The following is a 24,201-nucleotide window of genomic DNA, read 5'->3' on the forward strand; positions in this document are numbered from 1 at the left end:
CTAATATAAATCTCTGTTGCACTTAGGAGGCTCCTTACATTTGCTCCGGATGGTCGTGGGTCTTCCGTGCCTGATCGCCCTGCCCTGTGTGCTAGATCTCTTCCCTGTGCGGTGGCTGGATGGAGGCGAGCGCATTGGCTGCTGCGCTTGTGCCCCGGTGAGAGGGAAACAGCTCGCTGTATCTCTGTGCAATGGCTGCGAGTCCGTGTTCCGGGCCGGGCTCGGGCTCCAGGCCGGGATTTGGGCGCTCCCTGCCCGCCCGCCTCCCTCCCCCTCCGCCCCCCCCCCCGCCCGGCTGGCTCCCTCCCTCCCCCTCCCTCCCGGCTCCTGAACTCCAGCCCCTCTCTCTCTATCAGCCGCTCACTCTGTCTCAATATGTCTCAAGATGGCGGCCAATGTGGGATCGATGTTTCAATATTGGAAGCGCTTTGATTTACAGCAGCTGCAGGTCAGGCTTCTCCGCTCGCCCCGCCGGCCGGGCCGCGCCGCCGGGCCCCCCCGCCGCTCCCCGGCCCGGCCCCCCGGCCCGCGCCGCCCAGGGGGAGCCCCCCGCGCGGCCCGGCCCCGCTCTCCCCATTGATAACTGGCTTTATCAGAAATTGATCCTCTTTGTTCAATTCATCGATCAGCCCAAGATGGCGCCGGAGCCGCCGCCGCCGGAGCCGCCGCTCGCCCGGTCCCGGGCCAGCCCCCCGGCGGGGCCGTGCGGGGCAGAGGGCGGCCGGGCGGGGGGCAGACCCCGGTCCCCTTTATTTCTGGGAGCCGGGGAAAGTTTATTGAGTGCTGGGACTTTGTGTGGGGCGCAGGCAGCCGGCCGGGCGCAGGCTGCAGCCTCTGAGCGGCTGGGGCTGGGGGCGCTGTGGTGCCAGCGCTCGGCGCTTTTAAAGCAGCCCGAGCCACTCGCCTTCCCCGCCGCCGCTCAGACAGCCTCTTCCCCCGGCCGGCTCCCCCCACAGCCGGGGCAGGGGACCCCAGTGCGGGGGGTGGCCGGCCAGATTCCCCCCCTCCCCCGCTCGCACTCCCTTCCCAGGGCTCCCCCCAGCAGGGGGAGTCCGGCCAGCCTTCCCTAGGGTCCCCGAGCCCCTGCCTGCCCCGGGTTTGTTTACATCTCGGCATCCACGGCTGGACCTTCCTCCTCCTCTTCCCCGGGTGGGTTTGAATTTGCTGGCGGGTTCGGGACGTGCGAAGAGAGCTGTGCTGGCCTGCGGGGGTTGGCATGGGGGTGATGTGGCGTGGGGTCCGGCTCGGGCTGGCAGGGGGAAGCTGAGCTCTGGGGCCTGCTGGCGCTCGGGAATAGCAGTGGGGGAGCGGCGCGCAGGTCCGGGTCCTGCTGGGGCTTGGGTCCGGCTGGCCCGGAGGTTGAAAAGGAGGAAGCTCAGCGGGCTGGGTCCTGGTTGGGCTCCGGCTGGCCCAAGGGGTGGCTGTATTGGGGGAGGGGGCTGCGCGGTCCGGCTCCTGTTGGCCGGCCCTGGGGGGTCTAAGGTGCGATTCTTGCTGGGGCTCTGGGTCCTGCGGGGGCTTGAGCTGGCACTGGCGGCTCAGCGGGGCATTGGCTGGGGTGGAAGCAGACAGCCTTGTACATATTGTGGCGTATGCAGAGCCCTGGTTTCCATGCTGGGGGTGGAGGGGGGAGCGAAGAGTCTGATGGAAGTTAGCTCCTGCCGGCTTCGGAGGGTTGAACTTCTGGGGAGTGGGAAGTGTGTCGGGGAGACGTCCTGTGTGTGTGAAGGGGGGTATATTCTGAGCTTATCTCCGTGTGTGTTTCTGGGGCTGACGGGCATTTCCTCCCGCTGTAACCACACGGCTTGAACAGCGTCTCCCTTCTGTCTAGGACCTGACACATGCGTTGAGTGTTGCAGTTTGAACGCGGCTGCTCATAGCGCTTTGGAATCCTGTCCTTTCAAGGAAAAGTACTGGCTATGCAGCTTTCCTTTATCTTTTGGGTGTATGCCTTGATGAGATTCAAGACCCACTACTTAATATAATAGCTCATGTATACGGGGGGGGGGAGCGATTAGTCGGAGATTTCCCTGCCGATTAACAGCACTGCAACATGTAGCTTTATCGTACTGTAGTTGATTGGTGCAGGAAAATTGTGTCCTGCCTCTTTAAATCCCGAAACGCGTGGAGTTTAAATAAATTGGCTAGAAAGCTTTTGCTACCCACCCCTCACCCCCACTGAGGAGTCTGTATTCAGCAAGTGCCCATGTGGGAGCTTAGAGCGCAGGCAGCCTGAAAGGAGCCGGAAATATGTTACATTGATGTTTGGCATAGCTGCAGTCAAGTTAAAGGTGAGAGGATGCTGTCAGGATAGGTTTATGTTGGGGAAATAAAAGTATAAGAATATGGGACTAAAACAAGCTGCCTAAACTAAAACAATCCCCCTGCTGTGCGGGGATAATGATCTGCCTTTAGGGGCTGTTGAGAGGGTTAATTAGTTAATGTATGAACAGCTTTAGGCACTTTCCGTTTTTCGAAGTATTATCTCTAGTGAGTGGCTGGTGTCCTCTGACTTTCAGATGGATTAGGGGTGGCTAGAAAGTAACTTCTTGTTTTAATTCTGTTTTTTAAAGACTTTGGATTAAGGTAGATTTGGCTGAACTTTTCTAACTTGAAAGGATTCTTAATAGTGACCCAGAATACCTACAGGAATACAGAAAATGAGAGCCAGATGCAGGATTGTATCAAATACAATGGTTTAGATTAATATGTATTTAAACAAGGTCTGACAACCTTAATTGTAAATGCTTGCTTTTGCATATGTATATGTGCAATTGTACTTCCCTAGAATTGGAAACTCAGCACTCTTAGTGTGACTTTTCTTAGTGTTAAACTTAACACTGTAGAAAGGCATCTAAAATACATTTTCTAAAGAAAATAAAGCTTCAACAAATGTTTATTGATTAAAACTTATTACTCTAAAGTGCTATCATGTAAATTAAATTCTAGAATGTAATGAACACAGCCAAATGGCATTTTGAGAGATTGGTCTATTCTGTTTTTAGTAAAAATAACTCACTTTTCCTATAATTTAATACTCCACAACAGGTTTTACAGTATGCACAGGAATTAACGTGTAAACTTTAATCTTGTGTATGGTAGACTAAATGTGATAAGCTGAATTTAGCAGTGCTAGGCTTCTCTTTGAAGCATTCTGGTAATAATGAGTTGGAGTTTATATTTTGAGCACCAAAGCCTTCGTTACCACTTACTTGATAACTTTATGCATACATATATGTGAACTGTATGGACCTAGGTTGTGCATCCAATAGCTAAATCACTGAGGAATCTGTATGTAATAAACTTTGTGCAATTTCTGGCCACAGAGAGTTTTGGAGTAACTAGAGAGGTGGAGAGTCCATTCAGACAAACATTTACTCATGCAAAGAACTGTTTTTTTATTTCAGATATCTTTATTTCTCCTCCACCTCCCCAAGCTGCATGATGGGGAAGGAATAAATTACTTCATCCTGAGGATAAAACAATATCTCTTTGTGACTCTCTGTTTGGGCGGGGGGGGAATGACAGTTTCAGTATTACAGTATTTTCTGTACAAGGAGCTTTTCTGGCGTTTGTAGTGGGGTGTTCAACCAACTGTGGAACTGCATAAATCAAATTTTGTCCTGTCTGCACTTTCATTGCCTCACTCAAGTGGGAGATTCATGCATCTTACAAGTACCCCAGTCCCACCTGTGCTCTGTCAAGTAGAACTTTTCCAGCTCTGACTGTAGTTTGAAACCAGCTACAAGGCTGCATCCGTTCCAAACTATCGCTCCACCCACCTTTTCACTGGGAAACTTGTAAGGCGGTCAAGTGGGACTCTGTTGATGGAAATGAGGGACAAAAACAGGCACGCTACTATCTACTGGTAACCACCCCTTCTCAATTGTTAGGGGAGCCATGTTTACTGTTAGTAAACCTCACCTGCACTGTAACATAAAGCAGTGGGCGTTTAAATACTGCAGTCAAGATTGTATCTGTGTTAATTAAAACACACAGCCAAGAACACTACTTGCTCTGACTTTTTTGTGTTATTCATTTCTCCTTTCACTAAATTACTTTTGCTTCTCAGCGGAGAGACTTCAGCATTTGAAGGCGGCCTAAATCATCCAAGAAAGCTTGGACTTAACAATAAAAGTCTGTCTTACAACTTGAATATGTTGGAAACAGAAACTGTAAGGTTTGACAGGTGTCAAACACGAGCCCTCACTCCACTTGCTGTTGAAATTGTTTAAAATGGTTCAGCCAGGCACCAAGTTCAAGCCTTTTTCCTAGTAGAGGCCAGTCATGCTTCCTGAATCAGGTGTTGAAAATGGTTTGGCAGCACCTTTGGACCACTTGCCAAACTGGGTTTAACCATGGACTAGGTGACCTCCTGTGGTCTCTTCCAACCCTAATCTTCTGTGATTCTATGAGTGAGGGAGGAACCATATTTGACAGCTGCTGTCGAATGGTTTGGCATGACCTGTACATCACTTGCCAAATTGGTTTAACCATGATTGAGGGAGGAACCATATTTGACAGCTGCTGCCAAATAAATCAGCGTGTTGTGCAGACAGATCTTTGGAAGCACTTGGCTATCATTGTGATGAGCATGGAATAAATATCTGGATGAATACTTGGTGGAGTGCTGCACTGTTGCTCTGAAGAGTTGCAGCTACAACTCCTGGTATGAAAATAGTCAGGTGATCTTAGTCATCTTCACTTACAGCAGGATAAAGGTTACAATGGAAGAGTCTGACCCTACTTGAAGTCTTGTTCTTAGTTTATTTATAATCTTGATGGATTATAAATAAACTTGCCCGTCAAACAATGTGTTACGCTCCTGTGGCTATAGCATAAAATCCTCCTTAAGCTGCATGGCTAATAGGCTTGAATAGATGTAACAAAGGGTATAACTTGTCCTGCAGTATCTTTATTACTTCAGTAATGAAATATGAGGGCAAGAATGAACCCAGCTTGATAGTCCTGCAAACTCAACCTGAGATCTGACAAACAGAAAAAGTAGAGATTATTTGTAAACTGAATAAATTTGATGTGGAAACATTAAGATAAACATAGAAACTCAATACGATCAGGTGTCGCTTTTCAAACCAGAGGTGCATTTTATTTTTTTTTAAAAATGCGCATGCATGCACAAAACTTTTTAAATAAAACTGCTTGGCTTGCACTAACAAACCAGGGAATTTAAACTTAAAGCCAGATCTTGTCCATATACTTTTGTCTTGTGCAAAGGTATTTGCAGCATATGGTTAGGGTAAACCGGGAGCATTATCTGTTTGCTGCCATTGATTGTTTAAAGGTAGGCCCATTCACAAAAGAAAAGCTGATTTCTAAATAGTAATGAATAGAGTTTAAATCCTGAAGCACTTATAGTGTCTAATCGGAAGCAAGTGGGATTGTTGGCATCCTGTAGCTGAACCTGATTGTGCCAAAACACAAGACTCTTTGCTTATAGCTGTCCACTTTATCTCTGTTAAATCAAAAGTGGATCTAGAGATAATTTTCTTTTCCCAAGTCACAGTGGGATTTATAGCTTCTGTCCTGAAGGTGGGGTGAGGGAACATCTCCTTGCTATATTGTCAGTGATGGGAATTATGCATGTGTCAAGAGAAGATGCTCCAAGGTTTATAACTAGATTGCATCCACTTCTGCATGACCATGGAGGTACTTGATTCAATAAAAGCATTGTGGTTCTGTTTCAGGGTGAGAAGCAGAATTTGAGGATGTGATGTAGGGGATCTTCTCTCTTTCTATCTCACAAAATTCTTCTTTGTTGAATCTTCCTGCTGGAGTTCACCATGGAGGGTAGGGGGGGGAAAGAGATGGGATGTGTCAATACCAGCTGCTGTTTGCCAAGGAGTGAAAGCTTATTGTCTCTACTGTTTGGGGGCTGTGGCAAATACCTCACCTCCCTATAACAGGAAAAAAGGCACAACATGCAGACCAGCCATTCAGCCTGTCTGATGAGCTGAGGATTTGGCCCTCGTGGAGTAATTATGGAGCAGTAGTAGATGATCCATAGTTATAACTGACATTCCATTGTAAGGCTCCCCCCCTTTTTTGGGGGGGCATCCCCTTTTCTCTCCTCGTTCCCCAAATCCACAAAGAAAAGAATTTCAACCACAAAATAAGTAGAATTAATTTATGGTTGAGCTAAACATTTTTCCTCCAGATTTGAGGTCAGTTGGACGAGGAGTTAAAAAACTGTGGCACATGCACAAAAGTGTTTATCAGAGTTTAGAACTGGATAACAAATGCATATATTATGTGGATCTGATTCTGTATTCCTTTTCCCCTTTGATTGTATTGGGAATTTCCATAGCAAGGGCTACATTACTGGCCCTTATATATTAATATAGCAAATAAATAACAATTATTACAAAAGGGGTGAATTACAGATTTAAACTGTGGTAGACAAAGGCAATTATTTACTAGCTGCTATGTAACTTAAAAGTAGGCTGGTTAAGCACTAAATAACTTCTTTTAGGGAAAAGAATGTTGTTGAAAGGGAAAGATTGTTTAAAAAGCAACTTAGTGTTGCAGCAGCCATAATCTTTTATTAAGAAGAAACTGAATTGAGGTTGCCTTATGGCAAGTGGAAATGGGATGCTGGGAAGAGTTGGAAACTTTTTCCTTTTGGCTTGCTGTTTTTGCCCACTCATACAGCTTAATGACTTGGCTAGATTTCCGGTTACCTCAACATACCTTCTTGTATATCTGCAGATGACTTCATCAGCATCAATAGTGGAAACTACACGCTATCTAGCAAGATTTACTAGGAAGACAAGCTTCTATTGTTACTATTATGGGTATTTTCAATCAAATTTAAATGTGAAATTTACTTTCTTAAATGTATCTACTCTTTTTTTTTTTTTTCCCCTTAGAGTGAAATGATTTCTAATTCGGCTCTCTTCAGGGCAAGTACCAGGTTTTCCTTTGTGTTTGTCCAGGGGTCAGATTCTGATCTGAGCCGTTGGGCATGAGTGAAAGATAAATAATAAATGAAAAAAACAATGATAAACCATAGTTGAAAATGTATTTGTATATAAATGGAAAATGAGCATGCTCAATCTCCCCATCTCTATGAACAATAAGTATGGAGGTACTGCATACTTTGTGTAACACTCCCAATAAAGTGTTCCAGGATGTTTGCTTCTAACATACAATATTGTAAATTTAGTGTAAATTTGCAAAATCTGCTGATAAATTTGATTCAGATGTTTGTCCTACAGCATTCCAGGTTCCAGTTGCTAATCTATTCCATTCGGTAAAGAAAGGGAACCTCCGGGAGTTTACCTTTTATTGTGGTAAGGAAGGCTGTTACATGCAGTTCCCTCTGGAACTTGATACTCTTCCTACTGCCAGTTGGAGAGGAACACTAGAGAGTGCTATGATATGTGCCTTTCTTGTTTCTCCAGTGTGAATACCTTATGTTCTGAACTGCATGCAGTTCAAAGCTTGGACCCCCAACTCTGATCCCTGTCTGCTCAGGGAACTTTCTGTTGCTAGACTGATTTGTTTTTGGAGATGCACTTTTAGACATTGTTAGCTGTACCTCAATTAAATTTTAATGTAATAATGTAAATGATGCAACATCAAAGCAGATTCTACAACTTTCAGCCCTTGGCTTGGGTTTCCATTTAGTTGACATGTAGTTAACTAATTTTGTTCATCTTTGCAGTAATTATCAGTTGAGTAGCCAGTGGAAGGAAAAAAGGTATCTTCATCATATTTGTACGAGATGACTCTTAAATCACCGTTCTTAATAAAACACCCAGTTAACTGTCCAGGAAATAATACAAAGGATGAATGTGCCAGTTTGTTTTTGTTAATGTAAGAGGCAAATTCTTGTGGAATGAATGTATGAAGTTAAGGGCTCAGTCTGAACAAACTGAGGATGAATGTAAAGGCAGCTTCTTTATAGGATCTAGAGGAAGACATGGGCCAAAATCTTCATGTTTGGGCACCTAAATGTATACTTAAACATCTAAATAAAAGTAAAAAAAAAAAAATTTTTTTTTTTTTAAAGCTGATGAGCACTTGCAAGCTCCCACTGACATCAGGCCCTTTTTATTCAGGCGCTGAAGTTTGAAACTGTAGTTGTGGTCCATTTTCTGAAGAGCTTGCTTCCAAAACCAGATGATACAATCTGGGCGCAAACACTTGATGACTAGATAAGTGTTAACCTGAATGTACCACTTTAAGATTCTGAGTTATTTATTTTGTGGTGGACTGTCCTACACACACTTCATGAAAAAGTGGGTGAATTACAGAGTGTTTGAAGTGCTAAGGAGTGATGGAAGGAAGGGAGGGTTTATTTTTGGTGCAGAGGAAGATGGAGAGAGTTCCAGGTGCAGTGGCAGCATGGAAGAAATCACGAGGTTGAGGGGACAAAAGCTGAATGGAAGTTTAGCAGAGGACAGAAGGACTAGGAAACAAGAACAGACACATACACAGAGAAAGACTTGTGCAGGATCTTAGATGTTGGTGAGAGACCTGAACTTGACAAAAAAGATGAGAAGACTGGACTCCTTTATTAATTTGATATTGTTCGATACATTATTAAAACCCATAATGAAAATTTAATAATTAAAAGAAAAATCTTATTTAGTTTGAAGCATATGTACTATTTGTTTACTTATTGTCCCACCAGAGAGGAGAAACAATGAAAATGGACTAGTCATTTTCGCTTTTTTTTTTTTTTTAGTTTGTTTTACTTCCTGGATATTACTCATAAGTATTTTGTATTATAGTATTTTGGATTGCCCACCCTATGGAAGAACATCTAAATCCAAATAAATGTGTATTCTGAATTTGAAACTAACGAACTAAATATCTGTATTGACATTACATTTTCATAAATATTGTTAGTTTAGGCCCAGTGTTTAGGTTATTCTCTATTTACCAGTATAAACTATCTGAAAGTAACCCTTTAACTTCCCATTCTTAAATAATAATTGGATTTGGTAGAAAACAAGTGCAACTTGCAGAATTTATGTTAGATCAACAAGTATTCATTGGTGTTGCTAATGACTAGGGTCTTGGATATCTTGAGCTGTATGTTTTATATGCCATTGGTCAGTTCTGTATTGTGATTTAGCAGAATATAGTACATTTTTTTTAGTATAAGTATTTTAAAGTAAAAGAAGGAAGGTGACACGATAAATCTGTAAAAAGCCAGTGCACCTTAGAAGGCCTAGTTTTGAAGTCTGGCTACTTTTAAACTAAGATCCTTAATTGTTATGTGCCTGAATTGCAACTCTGGTGCCTCAGTCGCTTGGGAAAACTAAACACTCTTGGTGTAGGGCTGGGTTAATAAGGTTTTGTTATAATTGAAGTATGTTTTCAGTTGCATAGGGGAAGTTGGAACGGTACATGCCCTGCACTATGCCTAATTCTAACTAGCCCTTTGCTTTTTTTATATGTTGGGTAATTTTAAATGGACACGCTTTTGTAAATGTTGGTGCCCAGACACCCTGATTGGGATTGGGGACCCAGTTTGCTAGGTGTAGTATGAATAGAGGTAGTCCTTTGAAGAGCTTAGTTCTTAAAGTGTGTAGGCCTTAACCATATGTGAGATTCATCACATCATTGTTTGACTAGAAATTGTTTTGCTGTGGTGGGCCTGGGGTGTGGAGCGGTCTTCCTCTCTTTTATCAATGTCTACCCACTTGAGGAAGAGGAGGAGGAAAAAGTGCAACCTCAACTTTTCCCTTGTAGGTGCTTTAGTTTGATCGCTATTGGCCCTGCATTTCCCACCTTTATCTTTTTGCCTTCTTTATTGTAGTAGAGCCTCTCAATTTCTTGTTGCTTTTTAAAATCCGTTTGTTGGATTACATTTGGTTAATTTAAAATGCACTGGTCAAATCTGCAAGGTTTTGTTTTTTTTTAAAATATATAAACTAAATATGCAAATTACACATATTCAGTGCTTCCAGAATGTGATAACAGGTGTGGGCATTTTGTAAATAAACCATGAGAAAAAGTACTCTCCTGCTCCAAATGGGACAGTTTCACTGGTAAGAGTGCTGCAGCAGCAGCATTGTGCAACTGACCTGATTCTTGTTATGTAGTTGGAGTATTATGAAAACAACTGTGCTAGGGAACAAGTTACAATATTGTTAAAACGTGGCTTGTTCTTGTGTGTGTTTATAATCATGCCCTGGTCTTCACACATTTTAACACACAGTTCGCGCTATGTAGAAAGATAGTACCATGGTACAACTAGATCCCTCAACGCTAATTTTGTTAGTATAGATGGAGCCTACATTACTCTTCCTGCTCCTGGTGTCAGGTTATGAAGTTTGAGAAGTGGTCAGTTTCAGTTTGTGGTTATTGCCCAACAGAAGACAAAAGGCATAATCATGTAGAAAGTAAGGACAGGTGAAGCAAACGGGGAAAAGCAAGACTCCAGATTTTGATGGGTGGGAGAAAATGGTGAATGATGGAGAAAGTTGAGATGATGCCCTTGTCCCCAGCACCATAGTCGCTGATGCATACTAAGCAGTGCACCTGGGAAGTATGAGAAGGTCTCCCGGTGGGTGTCCAGGTACAATACTACACTGTATTTACAAGCCGCATTGGATGTGCGGTTTGGAGTGGTGGGCTGGAATTACCACCAAGCTACTGCTGTTGGACCTTGCTGGAAAGGTCCCATCTCAGATACCAACATGATAGCATGACTTAGAAGTACCCATGGTAGATTGACTGATTAGTCTCTAGTATTAAGGTTAGTGTTCATGCTAACAATTTTTGATACTTGTCATACAAAATGTCATTCAGTGTTTAATTTTTTGTTCGTAGTTAAAACATTCTCCCCACTCCTATTTTATTAAACAAAAAGTGAAACTTTAAAGTGTTTGCCTCTGATTTAGTGTCTTAAAAAAAGTTATATTGTAAAGAGAGAGGCCTCATCTTATTAAGGTATCTTGGCTTCTTAATATACCTAACATTTAAAGCAAAAGCTTAGAGGTGTGGATAGAGTGAAGTGCAATTAGAAGCTGTTCCCTTTTTGATATCTAGAAAAATGTTTATTTCTGGCACCTCTTTCCCCACTATTAGGTATTTGAGAGTGTTTATCAAAAAGGTACAGATATGTACACTGGTATAATGATACTTAGATATGGACTACAAATTGGTCAGATAAATCTATAATTTTCTTTAAAGTAGCAGGTCACTAATATTGCACGAAGTGTGAACAAATCATATTTTGGAACTAATGATTTGGGAACAGACAGTACCACATGGTGTCTTTCAGCTCTATCTCACTGGCTCAAATTCAGCCTAAATAGGTAATAACTGAGGTCATGTCTATACATACAGTGCTGCAGCTGTACCAGTATAGCTGAGTTGCTGCAATGTGTCTAGTGAAGACGTTCTATGCTGATGGGAGAGAACTCTCCTGTCGGCATAAAAAAATCACCTCCGCAAGCAGCATAAGCTGTCTGTGGGAGAAACTCTCCAACTGATGTAACTCTGTGCACATGAGCGCTTATGCCGGTATAATTTATGTTGCTTGGGGGGTGGAATATTCAGACCCCTGAGTGACAAATGCTTTGCCAACATGGGCTGTAGTGTAAGCATAGCCTTAATTTTTCTGCCATCAGCATGGTAATAACTTTGTGAAATGAGTTGAGGATTTCAGTCCTCTTCTTGGTGGTTGATGACTCTGCAACTGACCTCCTGTGTGACCATCGGTACTTCACTTCACCTCTCTGTATTTATTTCCCTATCTATGAAATACAGATAATGATACTGACCCTCCTTTGTGAAGCACTTTGACATCTGTGGATGAAAGGTTCTGTGGTATAGCTAAGTATTCTTTATTGGCACTGTTTACTTCTGTACTTGTGTGGATAAATAGGGCGTTAGTTTTCAGGGCTGTGAGACACCTTTCTCCAGGATTAACTTACATTTTTAAACAGAAAAAACAGCCCAGCAAATGACAGTGTATTCTTAAAATACAGATATTTTTCAGCTTATTGCTAGCATTATACGGGATCATGAAAAAGAAGTAGGAGTAAGTCTATTAAAGTAACTAGGAGGTGGCAATGTCTTGAGTTATTATGTATATCGTAGTAAAATTTTAATGGTACCAAATCCCCGTAAGAAATTTTTTGCTAGCAATTAGTTATAAAGTTTTGATATCAACACTGAAGATGACACAATGTCATATACATGCTCTTTTATTTAAAAGCATATAGTCATAAAGTATGCGACTCAGTGTTGCTTGTAATATGAGAGCAGGATGTCTGGTGTATCAAGTTTTTCTTTAGATTTTTTTCCATGAATTGTAGATAGCACACCCAAAACATACAACATAAGTCTGCAGTGATGTAAAAGATGAATTTAGTATGCAACAGTTTGTGGTTGCACCACTTGAAACTGCAGGCAGCTAACTGCATGCATAGGTAATGTGACTCAAACAGCTCTGCATTCTAAAAACAGACAAACTTCTACCAGTTTAGCTATCTGTAGTTTGTAGGGTTTCTTTATCCAAGCCAGCTGTTACTGGTTGTAATGATTGTAGACTGCAACACTCAAGCAGGTCTGATACTCCATCTGGCAGAAGGCAGTGGTACACTTATAAGGTCATATGTGAAATGTGTTAGATTAATGGCTGGATACTGAAGTCCTTTGTTTGCAGAACAAGTTTGATATGGTAGGCTGAAGCTTTTTCACAGCCCCCTTCATCCCTTTCTTAGTGTTCGCTTATTGTAATCCAAATATCCATACTCTCTCTCTGGCAAGACTGGTAACAAGGCTGTAGAATGTGATTTAGATAACCTGTCTCTGCTGTCAGAAATTTGGGTTGACTGTCAACTTATTTCATCTAAAGAAAAACGAGGAGTACTTGTGGCACCTTAGAGACTAATAAATTTATTTGGGCACAAGCTTTTGTGGGCTAAAACCCACTTCATCGGATGCAAGCAGTGGAAAATACAGGAGGAAGACAGACAGACACACACACAAAATGGGTTTTGCCATACCAACTGTAACGAGACCGATTAATTAAGGTGGGCTATTATCAGCAGGAGGGAAAAAAACCTTTTGTAGTGATAATCAAGATGGCCCATTTCAAACAGTTGACAAGATTGTGTGCGTAATGGTGGGGGAGGGGGAATTAGAATGGGGAAATAGTTTTTACTTTGTGTAATGACACATCCACTCCCAGTCCTTATTCGAGCCTAATTGAATGGTGTTCAGTTTGCAAATTAATTCCAATTCTGCAGTTTCTCATTGGAGTCTGTTTTTGAAGTTTTTTGTTGGAGAATTGCGACTTTTAGGTCTGAAATTGAGTGACCAGGGAAGTTGAAGTGTTCTCCGACTGGTTTTTAAATGTTATAATTCTTGATGTCTGATTTGTGTCCATTTATTTTTTTGCGTAGAGATTGTCCCATTTGGCCAATGTACATGGCAGAGCGGCATTGTTGGCACATGATGGCATATATCACGTTTGTAGATGTGCAGGTGAATGAGCCTCTCTGTGGTGTGGCTGATGTGATTAGGTCCTCTGATGGTGTCCCTTGAATAGATATGTGGACAAAGTTGGCTACGGGCTTTGTTGCAAGGATAGGTTTCTGGGTTAGTAGAACCATGACCCGGGGTATTCTGTCTGCTACCCAAGATACATAAACCTGGAAATCCTGGACGCCCCATCATCTCAGGCATTGGCACACTCACAGCAGGATTGTCTGGCTATCTAGACTCTGTCCTCAGGCCCTACGCTAGCAGCACTTCTAGCTATCTTCGAGACACCACTGGCTTCCTGAGGAAACTACAGTCCATTGGTGATCTTCCAGAAAACACCATCCTGGCCACTATGGATGTAGAAGCCCTCTACACCAACATTCCACAGAAAGATGGACTACAAGCCGTCAGGAACTGTATCCCCAATAATGTCACGGCAAACCTGGTGGCTGAACTTTGTGACTTTGTCCTCACCCACAGCTATTTCACATTTGTATACCTTCAGGTCAAGTGACTGGACATTCAAAACAGACTCCAATGAGAAACTGCAGAATTGGAATTAATTTGCAAACTGGACACCGTTCAATTAGGCTTGAATAAAGACTGGGAGTGGATGGGTCATTACACAAAGTAAAAACTATTTCCCCATTCTAACCCCCCCCCCCACCGTTACGCACACCGTCTTATCAACTGTTTGAAATGGGCCATCTTGATTATCACTACAAAAGGTTTTTTTTCTCCTGCTGATAATAGCCCACCTTAATTAATCGGTCTCGTTACAGTTGGTATGGCAAAACCCATTTTGTGTGTGTGTATCTTCCTCCTGTATTTTCCACTGCTTGCATCTGATGAACTGGGTTTTAGCCCACGAAAGCTTATGCCCAAATAAATTTATTAGTCTCTAAGGTGCCACAAGTACTCGTTTCGTTTTTTTTTTTTTTTCCTGATACAGAGTAACATGGCTACCACTCTGAAATCATTTTGTCTAGTCAATTGACTGAATAGTTATTAGGTGATAATGTTTAAACATTAGACTGGTGAAAAGGTGCTTTCTCCTATTATCAATTCCCCAAACAGTAATACTTTGCAGTTATCGTATATAGGACTTCTCACCTGTCACTTTCAGTGGATTTTACAAAGGTGGGGGAGTGTCCCCATTTTACAGAGCAAAGGCCCTGATCCAACAAAGTACTCAAGCATGTGCCTAACTTTAAGCACTTGAGTATTCTGAGCAGTTTATTGAATCTGTGATAGAAAGATTTGCCCTTTGTCAAGAGTTCAAGGCAGAGATGGGAATAAAATCCAGTTTTTTTAACTCTCTGTTCAGTCAGTAGCTGTCCCACTGAGTTATCTGGTCCCTTCTAAGCATGTTACTTTGTCCCATGTTCCTGCAAAACTTAAACTTCTCTTCTGTTTGTTTAGCATGGGACAATAAATGTCACCAGAACAGCTCAATAAATTTAAAACTTACAGTTTGTCTGTTTGTCAACAATTAATTTATTTTTCACTGTTTAAGTTGACATGCGTGCATGTCAAAGTAACTTTAGAATCAAGTTAGAATGGAATCCCGTTTATCTGATCTAACTGGAGCCAGGTCGGATAATCAAAAATTTAGATAACCAGAAGAATGGGCAAAGAGCTTTCTATCCGCTTTGTACCTCCGGCTGTCAGCTCTGGGCAGCGGGGCTCAGGGCTGTCAGCCCAGGGCGGTGGAGCCATGCTGCCTAGTTTGGTTAATATGGAGAGCTGGATAATGGAGCCCTGCATAAAAAGGATTCTACTGTATTTAAATGAATAGATGTTTTATTTTCAGATATAAATAAAGTACCATTTGTCTGTCATCTGAAAGACGCTCTTGCTTTAGCTTTAATTTTGTCAGCAAAATACTTACCTATTTTTATGTTGCTTGATTTTTTTTTTCCATGTTGATAGCATTGAAATAAATGCTGGGTTTGGCATGTCTGCTATGAAAATAGCTCTTCTGCTATTAATCTGTGGCATTGGGATAACATTAAGTATTCTTAAAAACAAGGAGCCAGTAATGTTAGATTTTTGCCTAGACTGCTTAGAGTTGGGTCCCAGTCTTGTTTTTAATGTGGGCAGTTCCCTGTATATAGAGTTGCTTACAGGCCTAGAACCATAATCTCTGGTTTTGTGTGATCACAAAAATTGTACAATATGCCTTAAAAACAAATCAGAGTTCTGAATATATTCACTTTCAGCATTGTCAGTTGTTCTATGTCACTTTCAGGAAGTGATTGCTATAAACTTCAGGGTTTTTTTTAAAGTAGGCTCACCCACATTTTTTCTGACATTGGGTTCTGCTCCTGAAATTCTCAGAATACTGGAGAGGGGTGGCTGGCTAATGTGGCATCTTCAGTTAATCTATCATTGCCCGCTCATTTGTTGAGGTGAACATATTTTCTACTCGAATAATCTCCAAAACAATTGTTTGTTACCAGGAAAATCTCCTCACTGAAATCTGATTTAATACTCTCCTGTGTATAGGGTGAGCGATACTGAAGGAGGATAGTATTTTCTTGTCTCCACCATTGTATGAGGATGTAAATGCCATGTATCTGGGCTGATATGGAAGAACATTCAGAGAATAAATCAATGTATAAGGGTATGTCTACCCTTACATTTTATAGCGTTCTAACTTGCTGGCTCAGGGGTGTGAAAAATCACCCCCCCTGAATTAAAGTGCTCAGACTTGCTGCAAGCGCTAGTGTAGACAGGCTCTGAGCTCTGGGAGCTAATCCCCTCGTGGAGGTGGATTAACAGGAACTCTGGGAGAGCTCTCTCCCAGTGCTTGCATGTGACAACACTTGCGCTGTCGCGGGAGCGTTCCCATGGCACCACTTTGAAGTTTCCAGTGTAGGCGTACCTTAAGAAATGTCCTTTAGACCCTGTGTACGCTAATACTGGATCTACACTTATGGGAACATGAGGCTTAATACTGCAAGGTATTGAGTGCTCTCCCTCAGGCTCTCTGCACCAAATAGGATCGGGTATTGTTTCCTCATCTATTTTAGATTGGCATGTGAATCATGTAAAATTGCTCTAGAAACATACGCTGTTGATTCCTATGTATAAAACACTGTTCATTTCTCTCTGTGCACGCCAAGGAAAAAGCCTTGCTATCAAGGTTTGGAATGTGTAGAAACCCTCGTCACTTGGTCCTCTGACAAATTCTATTGTACGGCTACCACACTCTGTCTCCTATCCTTTGATATTCATTTGTTTCTAGCAACCCTTCTAAAGCCCTCACTCTCCCTGATGCTTAAACTTTAAATTAAAAAAAAAAAAAAAAAAGGATTAAAACTTCTCTCAAGACTGTTGTGGTCAATGTGTGTGTTCCAGATAGTGAAATAAAATCAAGTACTAGTTAAGAGATGTTCTGGCATATTCTCAGAACAGTTGGCTCTCCTTTAATGTCTCGTGTCATGTCTTACAGCATGCTTAATAAAGTTTTACTTATGTCACTATCTGGGATTTTCTGCCCTGTAAATAGGGTTTGAAGTCTAAAATTGAAACTGAAAACCTACATCAAATGGGATTAAAAAAAAAAAACACCTGGTGGTTAAAATTGTTCTAGAAATCTTGGAAAGTCAAGACATGTAAATACTGAAGTGTAGTCACAAAGCTCTAGAGCTGTTTACGCTATCTTTAAGTTAAAGCATCTATCTCAATATTAAATTTAAAAACACTGCATTGACTAATTTTTAAGACTTGAGCAAATTACACTTTGTCGTTCGATGTCACCTTTCCATACTATTGAACAGCGTGCTCTGTCTCATTTTGTTGTGGCCTTCTCACACCAAAAGTTGCTGCATTTCAGTGGTGTGAGTGGGGGATGACAGTGTAATCTGTGAAGCTCTTTGGGATCCTTCACAGTAAAAGGTGGGGGTACATTAAAATATTATAGTCTGTCTTTCAGATGTGATGGTAACTGCAGAGGTATTGAAATCCAGAAATAGTTATATATTAATCTCATTTTTGATTGTACATGTGAACTGTGATTATTGTATAGATACATTTAACTGAGCTGGTAAGAAAGCAAGCATGTCTTGGAAGAAAATTGCTTTAATTGTTTTAGAGTGTTTTTGCTCTAAGTATTTTTATTTGCTCCTGTATTAGTCCTAGCAAAATGTAACCTGATACCTTAGTGCTTTTACACCCTATTTGTTGTAATTCGTTCCCCAGCAAATTATGAGGTTAATTACAAATCGCAGCAAATTTTGAATCTACAGCTTGTTTAGAGTTTGATGCTTGATAGTAATCCTTTTGTAAGGGTGGTTTTTTTTTTTTGGACTGGGAACTAACTTTTATTCATTTGTGAATTTATTGTTTGAATGGTGACTTAAGTTTTGACACTTCCTGTTTGTTCAACTGTCAGTCACACTAATTTGGAGACCCAATAAAGCTCTTCTGATCTTTGTGTTGAATTAGGTCATCCTTTACCACCCTGAAGATCTGTTGTGAAAGAGCTGTAACAATTCCTTTTTCTGTTTCCTGAAACCAGTACTAGTACACTTTAAAATCTTATCCCCAATGTGACCGTATTTAGTACACCACCATGTTTTAGTTGGCTTTTTAAGATGCAAGAGATAAATTAATATATCTTTTTTTGGGCATAAGCTTTCCTGGGTAAAAACCCCCCACTTCAGATGCATGGTGTGAAAATTACAGATACAGGCATAGATATACTGGCACATGAAGAGAAGAAAGTTACAGGCATAAACTCTCTTCTCTTCATGTGCCAATATATCTGTGCCTGTATCTGTAATTTTCACTCCATGCATCTGAAGAAGTGGGGTTTTACCCACGAAAACTTATGCCCAAATAAATCTGCTAGTCTTTAAGGTGCCACCAGACTCCTTGTTGTTTTTGTGGATACAGACTAACACGGCTACCCCTGTGATACTTAATATATTTTGCATTTTTATATAGGGATTTCCATGCTGAAGGATCCTGAAGCACTTTTCATATTATGCATGCAGGAATTGCTTTATCTAATCAGTCATTGAAATATAAGTCAGTTCTACTCTGAAATGTGGAAGCTGTTTTACAGAAGAGAGTGTCGCTACCCAACCGGTCAGCAGAGGAAGTGAGGATCATATTCAGTTGAAATTGTAGGTGGAATTTTCAGGAGACAGAACTTAATTTCACAAAGTGGAATTTTCCTAGAACACAGGGGTTACCTGTATACTTACAAAAAGTGCCATAGGAGCTTTCAAAAGTAGTTTTTGTTTTATGTCTTACCTAAAGGCTTCAAGGGAGATTCTTGACTATAGACAATTAAGGAAATATGTCTTAATTGACCTTGATATATTTTTTTGAAATTATTTTGCACCTCAGTTATAACTGATCCACACAGATAGGCTATTTCTAATTTCCATCTATTAGCTAAGTGAAAATAAAGACAAATAGTAATCTTAGCTGGATTTTTAACCAGGTCTTTGAATTCTTGGTTTGTGCCTGTCCATGGCAGACACATCCGATTAATCTGTCAGGGAAGATCTGTTGTGCTTTCAAGGAGAAGAGATCAAAGGGGGAACATGTCTGCACAATACAGGTCGCTGTAGCAGGTTCTTGTGTTTCAGACACCCTCCTCTTTGCACAGCCCTTAGGTATGTCGCACAATATCACCTTGCAGGCAGCCAAGCCTATGGGAAAGATTTTGTGACCAAGGCTGTCATTGTGGAAAACATTTTTACAGGGTGCTCTTTTCCCCCTTTCTCTCACTGGTACACACGCTCATGCACACACAACCACTCAGCTTCTAGACTGGGCGGGATTGCTAGTTCTTGTCAACCTAACCGTACTGCTTTCAGCGGGAGGACTTCAGATCACCTGAGGCTGGAGTTTTCACCACGGTGTTAGTTAAATCTGCATTTTTTAATTAGCATGGCAGTTACAAACCTGGGAAGTGGGTAGAGCTTGTCTGTACGAGGCTCTTACCAGTGCTACTATTGCTGCAGCTGCACCCAGTTTAGGACTGGGGCCGTTTCCCCCCAAAAGTTTCCTAGACCTGGCTGGCTGTAGGTGATTTGGGGAAAGGAGACTCAAAAAAACCTAACAGAGTGATTGAATTAGGAGTTCCTCTGTGCCGTTTGGGTTACCTCCTGATGGAAAAAGGTCTTAAAAGCCATCTGATCTTCCCTGTGGTACTATAAAGCAACTTTCCCTCTCTTAGCTGCATCATTTTGAACCTGTAGATGGCTTGAGGTAGAAAGCACTGCTGTATAAAAACACAGGTGGAATTTTTAGGTGGAGGAAAAAAAGTGAGAAGGTGTGTAGTGGGGAAACTGATTCCAGGGGTGGTTCTTTTATTACAGTGCGCACATCTTGTTTCTCAGACTGCTTTGCCAATTGCTGAACCAGATGTCCTCAGTAGTTTTGTGCTATAAGATGTTAAATATATTCTAGTTAAACATAATTAGAGTCCTGTTAAACTGAGTGAAGTTGACAGGTTTTATAGGTTGATCGTAACAAAAATATCAAATGTTATACTTTAGTGTTGATACAAAATGATATAACCTCCCCTCCAGTCTCCCCTCTGAATAAAAAGCTGTTTATACTCCACATTTAGGCTTTCTTTCAACACACAATTTATAGAATTTACTTAAAAAAAAATTTTTTTTGTGACTTAAAACCCAAACCTTTTAAAAAATGTAATCAATCCCATATAGTGTTTGTAATCCAAACATTACATCTCCTGTGCTAATTCTGGATGTGAAACTGACACAACGGAGCAATGTAGTTTAATTGTAAAGCTAAGTGAAGGGCATAAAATCAGTAAAACATTTTTTTCCATTTATGTGCTAAATTGTGTGGGTAAAGTTTTTAGTTTTATAATTCTTCCACTTCTCAAATAATCTGAGGTAGTTTATTAAATACAAATGGGGCAGTGTTGCCCAATGAATAGGGTGCTGGACTGGAACTTGAACCTCAGCTCTCAAACTGATCTGCTGTGTGACCTGGATCAAGACAGTTCACCTTTCTGTCTCACTTTCTTTTCCTGCTCTCTCTGTCTACTTGTCTGGTTAGTTGTAAACTCTTAGTGAAAAAGATTCCTGCCCTGAAGGCTGTGTCTACATTAGAGACCTGACAGTGGTTCAGCTGTGCTGCTCTAAGGTCTCCTGTGTAGCCGCTCTATGCTGATGGGAGAGAGCTCTCCTGTTGGCATAATTAAATCACCCCCCTATGACTGGTAATAGCTGTGTTGGTGGGAACACTGTCCACTCTGGCACTTCTGTTGATGTAATTTATGTTGGTGTGTGTGTTTCTCCCTGCCCCAAGCGACATAAGTTTTACGGACAAAAGTGCTAATGTAGACCTAGCCTATGTAGATCTGTGTATACCACCCAGCACAATAGGACCCTTTTTACTCCAATTATCCAACTCCCAGCAACACTCAACTGCTATGACGCCTTTTGGATTCCAAAATTGCATTTCTTGCCTGGTAAAGGAGCCTCATCCATATCATTCTAATCACACTTTGATAGCAGGAGTAGAAGGAAAAGGATTTCCTTTATATGTTCCTTTAACATCAACATATGCTACTGATACCGAAGAATGGCAAAGGTAACATGGACGAATATAAATGCAGAGCTTGAACACTAGATCATATTTTATTTGTCATGGGTGATCCCGGGCATTTGAGTGTTATTTCATTCTAAACTGTATTCCCACAATTTCCCTTGTTTACTTGTCCCCTTGTGGTTACATTTGCAGCAAATTTGTTTTTCGTTTTTTTGCTGTCTGAAGCTTGTTCTCTGGAGGAAAATATTGATAGAGATGCTTATAAATTGTCTTTTTTTAATTGATTTTTATTTCATAGTCTCAAGACAAATTGCATATTGACATACCCATATTATTGTTAGTATCTTGGGCCCTGTTGTGTTTTGATACAGTACAAACACATAAGGCAGTTTCTGTCCTGAAGAGTTTACACTTGACATTTTCTGGGTGTTGATGGGATCCTAAATTGCTAGACTCGAGTCAAGATTTAACATCCTTCATATTGAATGCACTGCACACACTGTTTTCAGGTTGGTTAAAGAATTTTGGTACTCTGCCACTTAGAACACTGAAAGTAATTTACTTTTTGGGGGGATGTTTTGTAGAAAAAGTTCTATAAAAGTATAAAAAATTGACAGTTGGGAAGTTGGTTCAAATTCAGATAGTGAAGATCTTTATGCAGTTAATCAATTTGACACTCAGCAGTAATGAAATGTAAGCAGATTTGGTAATTCTAATGATTAACTCTTTTTTCCCCCCTTCAGTTTCTCCCAATTATAATTAATTTCCCCCTCCTTAGTACTGAAGGTACCTCCTCTGCATGCACTGCAGAAGTGTTGTTCCATGCTATGGCGTCCCCTCTCTCCACTGCATAGTTAGTTATGTCACTTCTATTATGCTTCTAGCCTTGCTGTCCTGGCTGGGATCTTGCATCTGTTTCCAAGCTTGTATTTCTCACTTGGCAGCACATGATGCGGCTGCTGGGCAATCTGCCGTATCCCTTTTTTTGTCAAACATCAGAGTTGGTGTCTGACACTGACTCTGAAGAACAGTTCAATGATGAGAGGAACTGCAGAAACCTGCTTTTGTGTGTTTGTTGTGGCTACTTTTCCTACAGTTTTATGCTTATAAATGATGTGGATTTTTCAAGTTCAGAATAGTATTTTTTTCCTTGATATGTTTAAACATATCAATAGTTGAAAAATGTTCAGTTCACATTTTATTTTTAACATTCCCTTTATGTCAATTATCCTGTTATAATAAAAACGAAACAAGCAAACAAAAAACAGTCTGAGAAAATCCCCTGGAGTGCTTTTAAACTAAAAATGTTTATAAAGCCTTGTGTGTGGGGCACGGGTGCGTGTGCATGCATGTACCATCCTTTTCTTGGGGTAACACCTACTGTCATGCAACCCTCCTCCTCCCGCCCCCAAACCCTGGAAATCACATAATTGATCACATGCACTAGGAAGTGGACAGCCAGGTTGGGGGAGGTGGGGCCTGGGGGGAAACAGAGTGTGGCCCAGACTTGCCAAATAATAGAAGGGAAGAGCATTCATTTTTCAGAGAGAGCGAACATTTTAAACAAAAAAAAGTCCACAAATTGAGATGAGGAGGAGGGAGAGTGAGAGAGAGAAAATAAAGTAAATTGAGAGATGGGAGGAGGGGGGGAGGCAGAAGGAATTGGGAAGAAAGAACATGTAAGTTTAGGTTAGTACATGTTCATGTTCTTCTGGTTTAAGTTGTTTCCCTGGCAGATGTCCCATAGCTCTAAGGTCTTCGTGTGAGAGAGAACCTGAAGGAGGGCTCGGCAGAATGCTTTTGTGTCAAGTGTGTGGAGGAGCCGGCATTCTTTTTTGTACTTGTCTATTGGCATATAATGCTGATAATAGGCAAATGCTTTGCAAAATTACATGCTGCACTGGCAATGGCAAGCAAACTTCCCCTAAATATCTACTTCTGATTCCATAATGTAGATAAATCTTCTAGGATTTCTTACACCAGGGATGAGTGTAGCCTAGTAAATCAAAATATTTCCTTATTGCTGCCTAAACTTTCTAAACCTCTGACACTCTTCCTTTAGTTGTGCTCAGATTGTGATGGAGAAAGTTTAGAATAATCTCTGCAGGGAAAATATTATTTAAATTGAGGAAAAAAAATTCTTTTTTAAAACCTAGAAATCCTCAAGGGGCTAAAATCTTTTAAAATTTAAGTCTTGCATGTATATATAGACTCTCCCCTCCTTTAGGGGTTCTCTGTAGTTCACTATATAAAGGCTCTTGCACCTTGGTGCTCAGTGATACTGAATTTTTACGAACTGATTTTTGTTAAAATCCAGTGTAGTGTTGATCCAGTATATAATTTGATAGGTCTTTTCCAGCTTTTGTTTCTGTGAACCTAAATGGTTTTGGAATTCTGGTGGGAATTTGAATTTTTTAATTGACTGTCAGTGATGTCAGACTCTTAATGCCCATGTGGTTCTGTTTATTTTTTTATGTAAATTTCATATGAACAGTAAAGTACTCTAAGCATGGCATTTGAGGCTGATTCTTGCACTTTGAGGTGTTCTGAAGTCACTCTGGCTTCATCTTCAGCCTCAGGCTTTAAAAACACTTGCTGTAATGGCTTAGAAATGTACTTCCTGTCAGGCTTTATTGCTTTATTGTAATCATGTTTATGATAACCAGCCGCCTTGGTAAACCCATAAAATGTCAGGTTTTGAAAAAAGGATTCTAAAGAGAATTATTCAGTACATGCATTAGTATTACAGTATGAAAATATATTTTATTGGTAGGGTAATAATGCTCTTTGTTAGCTCCTTTATCAGAGACTCTAAAAAACACTAAGTCTTGTAAACAATGCACATGAAGTAAGAAACTTTCACTGTCCTCATTTTATAGATGAAGGAAATATGAGGTACCAGGGAGATTGTTACTCAAAGTTACACAGCAGGTGTGTGGCAGAGTTGAAAATAGAACACAGGAGCCCTGACTCAAAGACTGGTTCTTTACCCTCTAGACGATGTTTTCTTTTATTAACCAGCACAGTTTACATATAATGTTTGCGAAGGAGTGGAAGATTGTTTCTGTTAAATTTTATGTTAACGTTTAGGAACAGCTTGCTGATTTATTAATTCAGCAGCACCTGAATATTGTTTTAACAGTTTCTGGCATCACATATTTGTTCCTAAACTTTGGTACC

The 24,201-nt window shown here is 41.0% G+C and overlaps 1 protein-coding gene and 1 long non-coding RNA gene across 9 annotated transcripts in view; both read left to right on the top strand.

Moving 5' to 3' along the window:
• The first annotated feature begins 309 nt into the window (after positions 1–309).
• Positions 310–24,201, top strand: part of CUX1 (cut like homeobox 1) — a 402,508-nt gene continuing 378,616 nt past the window's right edge. For 7 of the 8 annotated variants that reach the window (XM_073315649.1, XM_073315650.1, XM_073315641.2 and 4 more), the window contains exon 1: positions 310–448. In XM_073315649.1, coding sequence (XP_073171750.1) covers positions 386–448 — 63 coding nt within the window. In that variant the 5' untranslated portion in view covers positions 310–385. Of the gene's footprint in view, positions 449–905; positions 1,150–24,201 lie in introns of those variants that run through there. The other variant, XM_073315646.2, reaches the window with a different exon arrangement.
• On the top strand, positions 1,513–4,011 carry LOC140899722 (uncharacterized). Its single transcript, XR_012155432.2, has 2 exons — positions 1,513–2,291; positions 3,408–4,011. It is a non-coding gene; the product is annotated as an uncharacterized LOC140899722 (long non-coding RNA).

Source organism: Lepidochelys kempii, chromosome 17 (assembly GCF_965140285.1).
Source record: "Lepidochelys kempii isolate rLepKem1 chromosome 17, rLepKem1.hap1, whole genome shotgun sequence".
NCBI classification, from domain to species: domain Eukaryota; kingdom Metazoa; phylum Chordata; order Testudines; family Cheloniidae; genus Lepidochelys; species Lepidochelys kempii.